At 44.4% G+C, this 14,091-nt stretch overlaps 1 protein-coding gene across 3 annotated transcripts in view; it reads right to left on the bottom strand.

Annotated features, from left to right (window-relative positions):
• Positions 1 to 907: 907 nt before the first annotated feature.
• The window catches only part of DNAJB6 (DnaJ heat shock protein family (Hsp40) member B6), a 58,148-nt gene continuing 44,964 nt past the window's right edge, over positions 908 to 14,091 (bottom strand). The window contains exons 9-11 of one of the 3 annotated variants that reach the window (XM_038163458.1): positions 10,476 to 10,682; positions 9,019 to 9,058; positions 908 to 2,552 (exon numbers count right to left, since the gene is read on the bottom strand). In XM_038163458.1, the coding sequence (XP_038019386.1) occupies positions 9,027 to 9,058; positions 10,476 to 10,682 (239 nt within the window). In that variant the 3' untranslated portion in view covers positions 908 to 2,552; positions 9,019 to 9,026. Of the gene's footprint in view, positions 2,553 to 9,018; positions 9,059 to 9,498; positions 10,683 to 14,091 lie in introns of those variants that run through there. The other 2 variants (XM_038163456.1, XM_038163447.1) reach the window with 2 other exon arrangements.

Genomic DNA, 14,091 nt, shown 5'->3' with positions numbered 1-14,091 from the left:
AGCTAAAATCCAGAAATAATTGGGCTGAGAAAGAAGGAAGAAAGCTCAGTGGCCATGGGCCCACATCTCTTAATTTCCAGGCAAGCTCAGACAGATTCTGAGAGTTATGGAAGAGATGACGCCCGTGGTTCCCTCCTCTGGGGACTCCGTTTCCCAGGAGTTTCTCCCAGTGGGTGCAGGAGGCCACCTGCAAGCAGGGCAGCACCCTTCCAGCGGAGTAAGGATGCCTTTGTTGAGACAGGCTTTTCCTCACTAATTCAGAGCCTGCCTGCAGGTCTCCTAATTAATGCTCTACCCGCCTCCATCGAGCCTAACGCAGGGATTGAGTCAAGGAAATATTTATGCACCAAATCCCTGTCTGCTCTAACTCTTCAAGGCACATTCCTGATCTGGAGCCACTCTGTCCCATTACGTGAGGCTGCTCACAGCACAGGGACAGCCCTGGGGAGACCAGCCCCATGCTGGCGTCACCTCTCCCTTCCTCCACCTCCGCTGCTTTTCCACCATGGCCCCAACAAATAATGAGCAGTAACAGCTTTAAAATAACATATGTACGGGGGGCATTTCTCCTAGAATATGGAAAGCAACCTAACCAGGATGCAGCTCAATGTCGTGCATTATCCAGGATGAATATTCCTTGCATGGCAAATGTGCAAGCTCTGCTTGAAGTATACTCTCCTCACAGTGATGTTTTCCAGCCAGAATGAACCCTCATTTTCCAGTATCAGCCATTTGACACAGGGACTGTATTGGCTTGCTCACGGATTTAACAAAAGGAATTACCTGGAATGCTCGTGGGCGTTGTGTGAATGAGGACTCTTCCCCCCTGCGCTTACAGCCTGAACATTAATGGAAATGAACCAGACAACTGATGCCAGTCTACAGTACAGTGCAAGAGGACAAAGTATAAAGGCAGATTTTCTTTATTTTTAAATATTAGTAACACTGCACAAAAAAAAGAAAAAAAAAAAAAAGTGGTACTTAAGTGACAGAAAACCAGTAGTCAGTCCTTATTTGATTTTAACCATAATTTACAGACCCTAAGAGAGTTCACAAATGGTTCTTGTGTGTTATATGGTGCCTGCACAGGGTTACAGTGGCTAATTGAAGCTAAACCATTCAGATACCAGAGACACCAGAATTTGTTATATCAAACCATGCTAGAATGCAGACTTGGCTTTCCTGTTTAGCTCTTCTCTTAGACCATTATGTGCATTCCTGCATCTTTGAAACGTTAGGATGAGTGAGTTTCTCCAAGAACTGTGGACTTTCAATATTGCCAGGTTTAAGGCTGTTACATCAACAACATATTGGCAAGAGGAAGACAAAAGAAACAAAACAAAACCATAAGCTGCTAACTCCTACCTGGAGGTTAAAAAAGGGACACAACACACTGACAAGAAACATGCAGGTAAATGCTTAAGGCAACAACAGAGGGGCTCTGTACACACTAAAAGGTTAAGAGAAGCAATGTGTCATGCACATGAGACAAGTATGGGAAGCAAGGAAGTCATCTTGCCAGGAAATATGTATTTCTTTTAAATCTAAGACATCTTTTCAAGCTAAAAAAAAAATAGTCCTACAATAAAACCGATGCAAAATGCTTTCATACATAAAGGTATAAGTTCTTTGCAGAAACAAGTTGATAAAATCTAAAACGGATGCTGAAAAAATGTTTCTTATCTAAAACCTACTCAGGAGAAACAAAGAGCAGTTTTAAAGTAGCACTTGGATCATTTGTCTCTAGGTTCTGAAAATAAACTTTTAAAATAAGGAATGATTTCACTAAATGATTCATCAGGAGTCAACTAAGCCTAAAGAAATCAGTAGGAGTGCTTACAGGAGACCATCATTACACTACATTTCTTAAAATCAGAAGAAATAACTTCAAGATACAATTTAATAGGAGGGAACATTTTAATAGGGACAGAACTGCCCAGCCTGGGAAAAAAAAAAAAAAAACAAAAACAAAAACAAAACCCCAACCATAAAAGTCACTTATTAATCTTGCATAAATTACCCTATAAGAGCTCATGTCTCAGTCCCACTCCCAACAACATGAGTGAACAGGACTCCTCTTTCAACGGGCCTGGTTTGATGCCAGTGACCAAACAAGCAGGCATTTGCCTTTTATATCCTACAAGACAAATAACAAACACTAGACCAGAGTCGCCTTAGTCCCAGGGAAGGAAGAGGTAAGAAATTCTGTAACGCTTTCCAATCTTCCAACATAACACACGTCTAACCACGACCTGCCTCGTCTGAATTCCCCAACCTGAACGGGCAAGAAAGCCACTCCGTGAAACTAAAAGGAATAACATAGTGCAATTTTAGTACAGTTTTAAACATGAGTCACTTCCTTGGTAGCAGTGTGAACAATCAAAAAATATACACAAAAAAGAGGTGTGCTCGAAGGTAACATGAAGTTGTTATTATTTTAAAGGTATTGGCATAGCAGAGAAGTCCATTTTAGTAACTCGCTTTGGTTGACTTCTTCTTCTTCAGTTCCTCTCTCTGCTTCTGCTTCCTCCTCTTGCTGCCTTCTTTGTATCCTGAGGAAACATGGCTTGTAAAACACTTTTCACAGCATTCACAGACTTTTCTCTCTAGCAAAAGCACATGTTCTCTGAATGGTTTAAAGAATATCAAAGAAAAGGTCTGGCTTCCTAATTTGCTGTTTGGTTTTGGTTTTTTTTTTTATATTGCCATTTCCACTATATCCCCCATTCTACTAGATCCCTTACATAGGATAGAAAGAAAATACTACAAATCTTTGAAGTTTTAAAAGATCTGGAGAACTTTCAAAATACTTCAAAGCCATTCAGGAAAAGCTTCAAAATTAGAGCACATGCAAAACCAGAATAATTTTCAAAAAGGAAGCAATAAATAAGACTTATGCAGCAGGAGCAATTTAAGTACTGGCATTTCCTGCTCACCGTAGTCAGAGTTACCACGATATTTGCATTTCCATTTTAAGACTAGGGAATGCCAAGAATCCTGAGTAAATAAGAAGGTGCTCAGTGTTTACCAATATATATTTTATATGCTGGTCATCAGCCTGCTCATGCTTAACTATGCACCACAGGTTACATTCGACTGCAGCCCCAATGGTGCATGAAAGCATTGAGTTCAAGCAACAATTATTTGCTACAGGTTCAGTAGGCACAAGCTTCCAGCCACGTGATCATCATTCCAATGGTTTATTACCCCCACAGAGATGTGTGTAAAACAGATCTCGCTCAGCATCACACCTTTTCCTCCAAACTTGCAGTAAAATCCAGCTTGCTGGCAGCCTTGCACGGGCAGTGAACTGTGTGAACCACCACGTCTAGCCAGGTGCACTCATAAATCTAAACTGAGAGCCAGTAAACATCTCCCTCAGACAATCATTCTGTGATGTTTTGAGACAGCTGGAGGGATCTTTCAGCTCACTGGTGCTCTGTCACTGGAAATCAGCACAGTCCAGTGACCAGGGCCAGCACAGAGCAGAGCAGCGCCTGCAGTCCAGCCGAGAGGCAGGGCTGGGAGTCAGAGGAATGGCTCTGTAGAAAGGCACAGCTCTGCCTGTATGGAAATCTCTTTTTTCCTCTGTCCTGTCAGCAGGCAGGCAGAGATGGCCCCAAGGGAGCAGTTTCACCAGTGCACCTGGTGAAACCAATTTATCAATAGCAAAATTAAGATGAGAAAAGGAAGTGGTGGGAGGCCAGGGGAGTACAAAGCCACACTGGGGCTGCAGTTTGCTCCTCACCAGAGCTCCTCCCAAGCACAGTTAGAGATGTGCCCACAGCAGAGCTGAAGTTCCTCACTTTAGTTTAAGACTTGGGGAGAACCACGAGGTAAGTCTTTTGGCTGAAACCATTTGAGACATTATCAAAAGCTTAGAGGAAATACACTCACTTGTAGCAACGGGAAACTGTTCTAGGTTATTACTCTAGCTCCTGTGCTGTACCCACAGCATGACTTCATCTTTTGTAATTGTCTGAGTCAAGAGGTAGGATATTTGCTTAGAAATTCTGCCATGAGCGATCAGCCTGCACAAAGTTAGAGTGGAAACCAGTTTTCATGTTTAAGGAAGAGAGAAACTGGTGGTGCTTAGCAGAATTGCAGATGACGCTGGGTTTCCCCTGCACTCTGTCACCCCCTGAGCTAAACTCCTGTCCCTGTTCACTGTGTGGACATCTCCTCACTAGGAACTCCATCCAGGAAGTTTCCTTCCACGTCAGCCCCTCGGTCACCTGTACATCACCAAAAATAGGATCCTTTTGCATTCATTCACTGAGTAAGGCACCCATCCCTGAAGGGCTCAAGCATCTCCCTGCTTTCCCACAGAGGTCAAGGGAGGCGGAAGAGATGTGCTGACTCCTGAGAATCAGTCATCTGGGGGTGTTATTCAAAGGATTCCTCCCTTTACTGGAAGGAAAAACAGCATCATATCAGCTGATCAGAACTAGCTCATGTAACAACTACGAAACAGTAGCACAGATATTTGGGAAAGGATCATTAAACCCTAGCAGGTACTAGCTTCATAATTTTTTTCATTTTTCATTCTCAAAACAGTGTCACTATTTCTAAAAGGTTTCCACAATCAGGAATGATAGAATTTAATGCTGCTATTTTATATCATAATACTTTTTTTTTTTTTGCAATGGTCCATTTTCTTCAAATGCTTGAGATTTTGAAAGCAATTCTAGCAACTGTTTGTTAAAAATACTGAGTCAGTGTAAATTATTACTTGAAGTGAATGCCTCATAATTTATTGTCTTATAAATGAAACAACTCAAATGTTAAAATATTGTGGTATGAAGATATTTAGGCATTTGACAACATGGTCTCCTACCAGCCTCTGGTATGATAAGGCTGAAAAGTGGAAATCTTTCAAGCGTTATCACTGACACACAGAAAGAGATTGCCCAAAGTAGGAGATAACACACAAACACGGAGTATTCCTCAAGAGAAAACTGCCAGGTCTTTTCTGTTTTGAGCCTGCTGTGATAAATAATTTCACCGTCTGCCATTTCCTTTTCTACCCCCACCTAAGAAGAAAGGATAGGTCAAACTTAGCCAGTCTGTTGCTCCAGCGATGCTATGCGGGGTGATAACAGCCAAAAACCTGATCCAAACAAGTGAAGCAGCTCCTAACATAAATAAGAATTGCACACTGAAGATGTAACCCTTCAGTGTCTATTTCACTCCAATACTTCAACCAGCACTTATTAAATGTATATTTAGCTGCCTTGGTTACAAGACTAGCCCTAAAGTCATGAGACAATAAAATCTGAATTAGAAAGCAGCAGCCCCAGGACTGATCACTCTGCAGTGAGCCTGGCGAGTTGCCAGCATCCCAAAGTGTCCATAGAAACTTCCCATAGTAAGTGCCAGGCTGAACTGGCTTCAGCCAAACAGTGCTGGCCTTGGAAAAGGCTGTTCAGATTTCCATCCTTAGCAGCAATCTTTAGCCACCCCAACTCTAGACATGCCTCACAGGGCAGAGGGAGAACAGGTTGCCAAGAGCTTCGCCAAGCTGTGACGTTTGGAAAACAGAATCACTCAAATGCAGATGGAAATCTCCCTAAGTTGGTATTTCTTGCTTTTGTCAGCTGCCAGGGGCAGAGATGGGTGAAGCAAGAATCCACATCGTTTAGAATTACACCTGCTTTACTGCTTGGATAATTCTTGTCTAAAACAAACAGCATCAGCTAACCCACTCCTTCCATGTCATCCCCTTCTTTTCTACTTCATAAAGAGCCACAAAGAGCACATTCAGGAGCTATTCCAGCTTTCATGAAGTGCTGAAGGCTGAAAACAACTTCAGAAACACTTAGGTGCAACTCCTTCAACCATCACTCAGCAAGGATCCAGACAAACTGGGAAGTTTCTCTGCTGTGTCCCAGATTGACTTTCCTTCTGGCTCTCTACTTCCCTGCCATCTGCACCTCCCAAAGTCACGAGTTTGTTCAGTCACTGACTGTGAAACTCATCACATTCTTGGGTGGCAACTGCAAGGGAGGCGTGCACGTCGGGCGGCCGATCCAAAGGCACAAGTGTCCTGGGGAAGACACTCCTACCCAATGCATTTCTGGTATCCTGCTTTTTCCTGCCCTGCCTGACATCTGCCTGCTGTGCCAGGATGCAGAGAGTGGCCATGGGTCTGCTCCACCTTCCTTCTGCCAGCACAGAGCAGCGTAGGAGTCAGCAGAAGGAAACAAGGTGTTCAGTCACGACTGACAATTAACACACAGCATTGCTGCTGGTTGACCCACACCAGCGAGCAATAAAGGCCACAGCATGATTTTTGTAGAAGATCTGCCAAGGTGAAGACTTTGGAGGAGACTCCTTCCAATTTCAGAGTGAAACATTGAGGTTGGGGGTGGGAGGGATTCATATTTTCTGCTCAAGTCTCAGAGAAAATGTTCTCCAAGATCTACCAACTTTTTGCTAAGATTGTGGCCTTCCTTCAAAGCATGGAAGCAGCCATGGCCCCAACACCCACAGAGCTTTAAAAGGGCAGTGAGGCACTTTCAAGCTGGGTTCTGTAGTGCTCTTTCTAATTTTCTGGTCTAGGAAATTTCTCTCTAGTGAAAACAATAAACTGCTATTTCAAAGGCAGCTGGCTTATTTCTGAGTTGCAGCCTCCTTCTGTTATTTTAGACTGACCACACTCACATATGCCATTGTAAAAATTCACACCAGATCACAGCTTGAGTATAATTTCATGTGACTCAATTTGCAATTACAGCTTTACACTTTCACATCCCCTCCCCTCAGCCTGAGCCATGGCCCAGCACACAGCACAACCTGACCTACTAATTCCTTCTCCTCATCCACAGCTCCTGCCTGAGCCACAGAGCATCGTGGAGAGGGAGCCTTTAGTCAAGACCTGGGGTGACAAAACATCCCACCCTGTCTAGGTATGCTGTTCCACTATTCAATTATCCACACTGTTAAATCCAAGGCGTGAGTTCTCCAGCTTCCCTGGCCAACCTAGTGAAGTAATCCCAACTTTGATGTTTTAGGGGACTGAGAAGCTTTAGCAGCTTGCAGAGGCCTTCCTTCCTGCTTGCTTGCCATGCCATTTCCTCTACCAATTCTGCCTAGAATTGCCACAAGGACAAACCAAGGCAGATACCACCTGTTTGCCTCCTGTTCATTAGGGTAACACAAGCACTGAAGAGATTTCCAAGGTTTTACTCCCAAATGGCAAGCAAAAGCTTGCAAGGCTGTGCAGCCATGGAAGCCCTTCCACACACAGCCCAGCTGTCTTTGATGATTTCATACCAGCAGCCAAAACACCATGAGTGAAGGCAGCTCTGGGCTAAGCCTGGGGGCAACCAGCCAGTCTCCCAATCCACCAGCCAGTCCAAAATCCACCAGCCAGCCTTCCCAGCCCTGCCCCACACGGGTACAGCTGTTAGCCCATCCCACTTGCACAGTTACAGCCAGGGGATGTGGAGCAAAGGGAGGGCAAACTCCATCTCTGCACCTCCAGCATTCCTCATGTATTAGACTTCCACAAAAATCAGTGGCTTTGCTTTCCTTTCTCTTTCCATTACATGCCCAAAACGAAGATTGTGATGGAATTATAAAGTAATTAGTTTGGATAACAAAGCACATCACTGTTACTAGTTAGTAAAGTGTAATTCAGGAAGCTGCATGTTGGTAAAAAGAAAACAGAGACTGAATTAAAGATGAAATGAACTACAAACAGCTCAACTTTCCAGCAGAGGAAACCATGCCAGGAAAGGATCAAGATTAGTTAAGCTAGTTCTTTTAGAGTGGTTTCCTCTTCACAGATGCCAGCAGATGAAAATGCAGCAAAAAATGGATTATTAATGTTGTAAGTTGTAGGTTAAAGCAAGCTATTTCTTTGAAAAGGAAGAGCAAACCTTGCAATATTATCTTCCAAATAATGACATTTTTATCATATTTTTTTACTATTTTAACAATTAAACATTTCAATCATTCTTGTTGGATAAAGGTCAAAACTCTCAAATCCAAAGCAGTAGTTTTTAAGGGGTAGTTATCACTACCTCTGGCATTAACAGCTGCCATCCCCAGGTCTCTGCTGGCATTAGCACCATTTTGACATGGCTCGGATCCCCCCAGTCAGCCGTGTATCACACTGTCAGGGAGCACATCAATTGCAGTATCTGAATTTTTAGTTCAAAAATTCCTTTTTGGAGCTAGAGAACTGTTTGATATATGCAGCAACTTCAGAGCACAAGAGGTGAAGTTTTATTCTAAAAGGCCGTTATGAAACCAAGAACAGTTTCCAGAGCAATTTCTACTAAAACACAAAGTGTCCATGGTAGATGGAGAATTAAATTAAACTCTCAATTTTTTTTTTTTTGTTAAATACCCACTGTGATAACTGGCAATCCTGACTAAGAAGAAGATTCATCTCACCTCTGGATATTGCCAGTCTAAAGGAGTTGGCCAGCCTTTCCTCTTGGGCACTAGAGAGATGCCACTTCCAGAGGGATTCCCACCACATAGTCAAGATGAAACCTATCCCCTTCTCCTTCATTTACATTTCCTACAGACTTACAAATCAAAATCCAAACAGTCCCATTCTTAAAGCTGGGAAAAGAAAACCACTTCACTGCAGGCGAATCATCAATGACTGAGGGTTTGCTTGAGATGCTCCAACTGGGACAACATCTAAAACTGCTGCATGGTCCCGCTGCCAAGAACCCCACGCTGGTGGTGGCAAAAACATCTGATTCGAGGTGGAACTGCAGCTGGTCTGAGGCCATTGAACTCAGCTGTTTCCCAGTGAACTGAGAGGGCTTTGGAGCAAGGCAGAAATGATGCCATTCTCTCCCGACGCCGGCCCGTGGAAGCACGGCAGTGATGGATGAGAAGCCAAGCGAGTCAAGTGGTCTCTGTAATTACAGAGCTGTGCTGGTGAAGCTGCTGGCTGGGCAAGGCACTCAGCAGAGGTGAACACCCATGAAGGGGAATGGCGTTACTGGCCAGGGCTCGTGCACACACTCCCCAGGGAGGGATTAAGACACTCACGTAGGTTTTTATGACTGACTCGACCAGTCCTTCAGCAGCCCTGTCCATCAGAGGAACAGCAGGCAAAATATTTAAAGCAACAGTAAAATCTTAGTCTTACTGCAAGCAAGTTTTCACCCTGAGTCTTTTTTGGCAACTCACAATCTACTGGTGGAAGAGAGCATTTTGTGATTGCGCTAATACTTCTGGAAATTAATTTTAATTGCAAACTTGTGCGTCTTGGAGCATAAATAAATTCACAGCAAAAAGTCCTAAGCAATCTTTAAAATTGCTCCAAAAATTGCACGGTGCATGTCAAACTCAGCTGCTCCTTGGAATCCATTGCAAAATATTGTGATTGCAGAGACCCTTGTGTGTCCAAAGGCAGAGCCAAAGTTTTGTTTTGCCAGCCACAGACACAGGAGACCAACCTGTAGCCCTTGTGTGGGAGGCTTCAGGACATCAGCCCAGAGGTTATATTCAGGCTCTGCAACTTTTTGCTTTTTTTTTTTTTTTAAGAAAAGATTCAACTTGGTCATCCTTAAAGACATAAAAAGCAACTTATCAGGAAGACATTAATCTAAATTATTCTATTTTTTCAATGTGTCATCCATAATATTTTTAGGTCTTCCTTACGAAAGACATTGTTAGGTTTAAAGGCTCATAAACACATTGGAAGTTGGTATAGCACTGGGAGGACATGAGTACCTGTTTTGGGATACAGTGCATATTTTTCATGTGGTTACCCTGAGAAGCCTCAGAGGCTCACACTTCCCAGCACTTCACCTGATTTCACACTACTGAGAAGGGTCCTTGCTTTGGGCATCCGAGTAGAAAGGCATCTTTCACGTATCAGCAAAACCTGTCCTTGCAGTCCTGGATGATCTCTGACCACAGGTTCCAATTAAATCAAGCAGTTATGAGGACTTCATTGTCCAAGATAGCCTCTGGACTACATTGCCAAAAAATTACAGACTGGAAATATATCAAAGGACTAATTACTTCCAAAAATAACCCGGACAATTGCCACGTTGCCACGTTTGCCTGAACGTTCTCAGCCTCCTCTATTAGGATTTAGTTGTCTAAAACTGCAGCTTCCAGAAATAATATCAACTTGCTGAACTTCTCCTTGGACAAGGAAGCCAAGCACAATTTAAGTAAATGAATGTGCAAAGTATTGCGATGAGTTAACCTCTAAAATGCCTTCACTTTTAACAACAAAGAGCACAGGCACTTCAGCAGCACAACAGTGTTTGCCCTGGATCCTTAAATATCCCAGGGCGTTAGTGAATCTAGGCTAAATGGAAGATCAGAGCTAAAGCAGGATGAAGGCAAACAAGCTGCTGTTTATTATCTACCAGGGGACTAACATTAGGTCAACACACAGCACCAACTTCTTGCATGGCTTTTTGGGTTTGGCTTTTGACTATGTGATGGGTCCTTCTCTGCACGTTTCTCACCAACATGCTTGTGCACACCTGATAAATAAATAGGGGCCTCGAAGCTGCTCATAACCCGGCTCTTGTCTTGTTCTTCCACCTCATCACTGTTGTAATGGCAGGCAAAGCGGGGGGAGTTGCCAGACTTGTGGGTCTTCAGCAGGCGGAGGTTGGTGGGCTGGGAGGGCAGCGCGTGTTGTCCTCTCCGTCTGCACTCCTCGGCAAAGGCTTCTTCATCTGCCTCCCCTGCAAAAAGCAACAAAGGCAAGAAAGGTAAGCTGCACCCCGAATGAATAAATTTAGCCTGGAAGAAAAGCCCTCAGAAACGGGCTGGGTGTTAGGGGGTCACAAAGCTCATGTCTTGGCCGTGGCTGGGCACGGACAATCCTGTGTGTCTGCAGACCGGGGAGTGCCTGGAGCAGAAAGCTCCATCAGTGGCCGGTCAGTGCACTGAAGCCACCCAAGAAAGTCCACTAGATAATATGACCTGGGGGCCACTTTTTCCCAAAGGGCAGGGTGAGGCAGCTGAGCACATGGCCCTGGACAGAATTTCTGTCCTGTGCAGAGCACGTCATCACATCCCACCTCACCTGGACGGTCCTGCTCAAGGAGAAGATAAAGGGAAAGGAGAGATAAATACCCAAACTGGCTACAGGGGTGGTGGGACAAGAATTAAGCCAGCATAGGTTCAGAGGGGCCAGATGTTGGACATCACAGCTGGAAGGTTGGTGGAGATGTGTGATGGAACACATGAAGACAAGAAATCATGTTGAAGCTGTGAGAGGTAAACACAGCCCAGAAGCAAGGCAGGCACACACAGCACAGGGCAACACACACAATGGAAATAAAACCCAATGTTTGCAAAAACTGGTATGAGAGATGAGATACTCCTGTCATACTCATGCTGTGTTGCAGATGATACTTTCCTTTGCTGCAGAAACTGTAACAGTACCACTGCTGCAAAGCAGAGAAATCAACTACCATAACACACACAAAACTCAGCAAAACCACACACGGGAAAACAAACAGATCCCAAAAAGTCAACAGAAGATGTTCAACAGGGAAAATAAGGGGAGCAGGGGGGAAAGACTTGGAACAAAGGTGTGTACCACATTCAGCTCTTAAAGGCCTTTTAAAGTTTCATTAGTTCAATTACTTAAGTACTTCTAATAGAGCTGATGAAATATGGCATCATTTTATTTTCATCAAAAGTGGTGTGTCATATTCTGGAAGTTTTTCCTGGGATGTGCCCGGCATCAGCTGCTCAGGGAGGGGTGTGTGCTCCCAGCTAATGCGTGCGCTCTTAGTTCATGGCTGGAAAATGCTTTGAAGATGAAAAAGGCACCACAGACGCAAGACAGGACAGAGCAGGAATCCCCACTTTGTGTGTGCCCCACACCACCGCTTCCAGCACAACGGGCTGCATTGTCTTTACCTGGTAATCCTACATGGGGAGATGCTTCTGAGGGCATGAGGAAAAGGAGGCAAGGTGTGTTTAAAAAGTCATTTCACAGCACAGTGAGGCACCCGAGGCCCTGCAGACACGATGGGCTGTGCTCGGGTGTCAGCAGAGGATGCTCCTTCCCGAGTGGCCAAATGGCCATCCCCACCTCAACACTCCTGCTTTTGTACCCTGGAGTCCCCCACACTTCCAAAGGCACAAACACCCCAGACATACGAGTGATGGCAAGACAAGGATTTCTGCCTTTAGTCTCTGCCTGCCTGCATCACCCTGGTGTAAAACCCTGGGTGTGGGGTTCCCCTTGCAGTAGGAGAAGGCTGCCAGGATGGCACCAGGACTTCAGCTGCGAGAGGCAGGGGGCAAGGAAAAGCTCAGGGAAGGCCAGATGCAGAATTGCCATCATTACCCATAAGAGGCTACAGGATTTCACACACTATAGAAACTGCACTGAAGCAGATATCAGGCTGATGATACCTATGAAGGTAAGCCTATAAGATGCCAACACTAAGGGAAAAAAAGCACACGGAATGTGTTTATAACAGCTGCACATACAAAAACCAGTCAAGAGAGTTCACTTCGTAACAAATTACAGTGCACCAGAAATAGGAGATCCCTCCTCTCCCATGGAAACACAAAGTGCATGGATTTCTTTTTCATGTGCAAAGTCCTGCTTAATGTGTGTTTAAAATTTATATTCACAAATAGATGCACAAATGGGAAACATGCTGAGGCCATCCTTGAGGCTCTGGGTGTGTTTGTGCATCTCAGAGACATCCCATCCCATCCCAAACACTCACACAGCCCCTCAGAACTGGGCTCAGGAAACCAGCACACCTTTGCAATCACAGAACACTTCAGCTGGAAGGAGCCTTTAAAGCTCATCTGATCCAACCCTCCTGTAATAAACAGGGACATCTTCCACTAGATCAGGGTGTCTCAGGGCCCCATCCAACCTGACCTTGAATGTTTCCAGGGATGAGACACCTACCAACTCCTTGGACAAGCTGTGCTAGCATTTCACAACCCTTACTGTAAACATTTCATTGTTGTATCTAAGTCAGCCCTCCTTCAGTTTAAAACCATTACCCCTTGTCCTGTCACTACAGGCCCTACTAGAAGATCTGTCTTCATCTTTCTTATTAGTTCTCATAAAGATTTTGAAGGGATTAAATCCATCTTGATCACCTAACAGAGTCCTTCAGTCTTCCTTATCCCCAGAGCAAAAGCAAATTTTAGTAGACCCCAAAAAATTGCCCAAGCTTTCCCCCCTTATGAGTTGTGAGCAAGCAGGATGGCACCAGAAATTAGTTAAATGGTGCAACATCACATCAGCTGTGATTTAAATACTGAATCGACTGCAGTGCTATGCATGGCATCAGCTGTCAGACCTTCCTCTGATCATCCACCTTTAGCACACCTGGCACAGCAAAACTGAAGTGTGATTTGCATCAACTATTCTCTCCTGTTCTACATATTTGAAACTTTTAAGCCAGACTGTACCACTGCAAATAGAAAACTTGAATAGAATTTGCTCTGCGAGAAGTCAGCCACAAAGGACATCACCACCAAAAAGGGATTAAATTCTGCTAGAGCTTTGTCAGCAGTGATGTTTGTCCTAGAAATGGCTTTTAGGAAGACAGCAGGTATTGGGGATGGGGGCTGGCTGTGGCATACCTGAGTTCTGAGCAGGAATATCCACCCAAGGCAGGAGTGCTCAGGCTTTACACAGCCCTCAGTTCCCCCAGCACCTCCTTGTTGCCATCTCCTGCTCCCCCACACCCACATGAGAGCCTGGGCAGCCGCGCTGTGACCCCAAGCAGGGACTGAGCCAGGTTAAAAATAATCCTTTTTGCCAGCTTATTTTTAACCCAGCTCAGGGCCTGCCGCCAGCTCATCGTGCAGCTGCCCCAGCTGGGGCAGGGAAGGGGGAAATTGTTGAGGACAGCTGGAATGAGCATCCAGGTTACAGTGTTAAGCAAAAGATCTTATTCTACTGATGCAAATAATAATTAAAAAGCTAGCAGTTATTTCGCTTGCAAAACCAGTTTGGAGAAGTTACATTTCTAAGAGTTACTTCTGAAAATTACTGATTTGGCATTGCCAGTAATATTTAAAAACAATAATTAAGATTCGGTTTTGTGCTGCAGCAGGTTCTCTGAAATGAACAGCAGCTTCCAGGGAAGAAAAAAAGCA

This window comes from Motacilla alba, chromosome 2 (genome assembly GCF_015832195.1).
Source record: "Motacilla alba alba isolate MOTALB_02 chromosome 2, Motacilla_alba_V1.0_pri, whole genome shotgun sequence".
Taxonomy (NCBI): Eukaryota; Metazoa; Chordata; class Aves; order Passeriformes; family Motacillidae; genus Motacilla; species Motacilla alba.
Note: the sequence above shows the minus strand (reverse complement) of the source record. Positions and strands in the feature narration are given on the sequence as shown.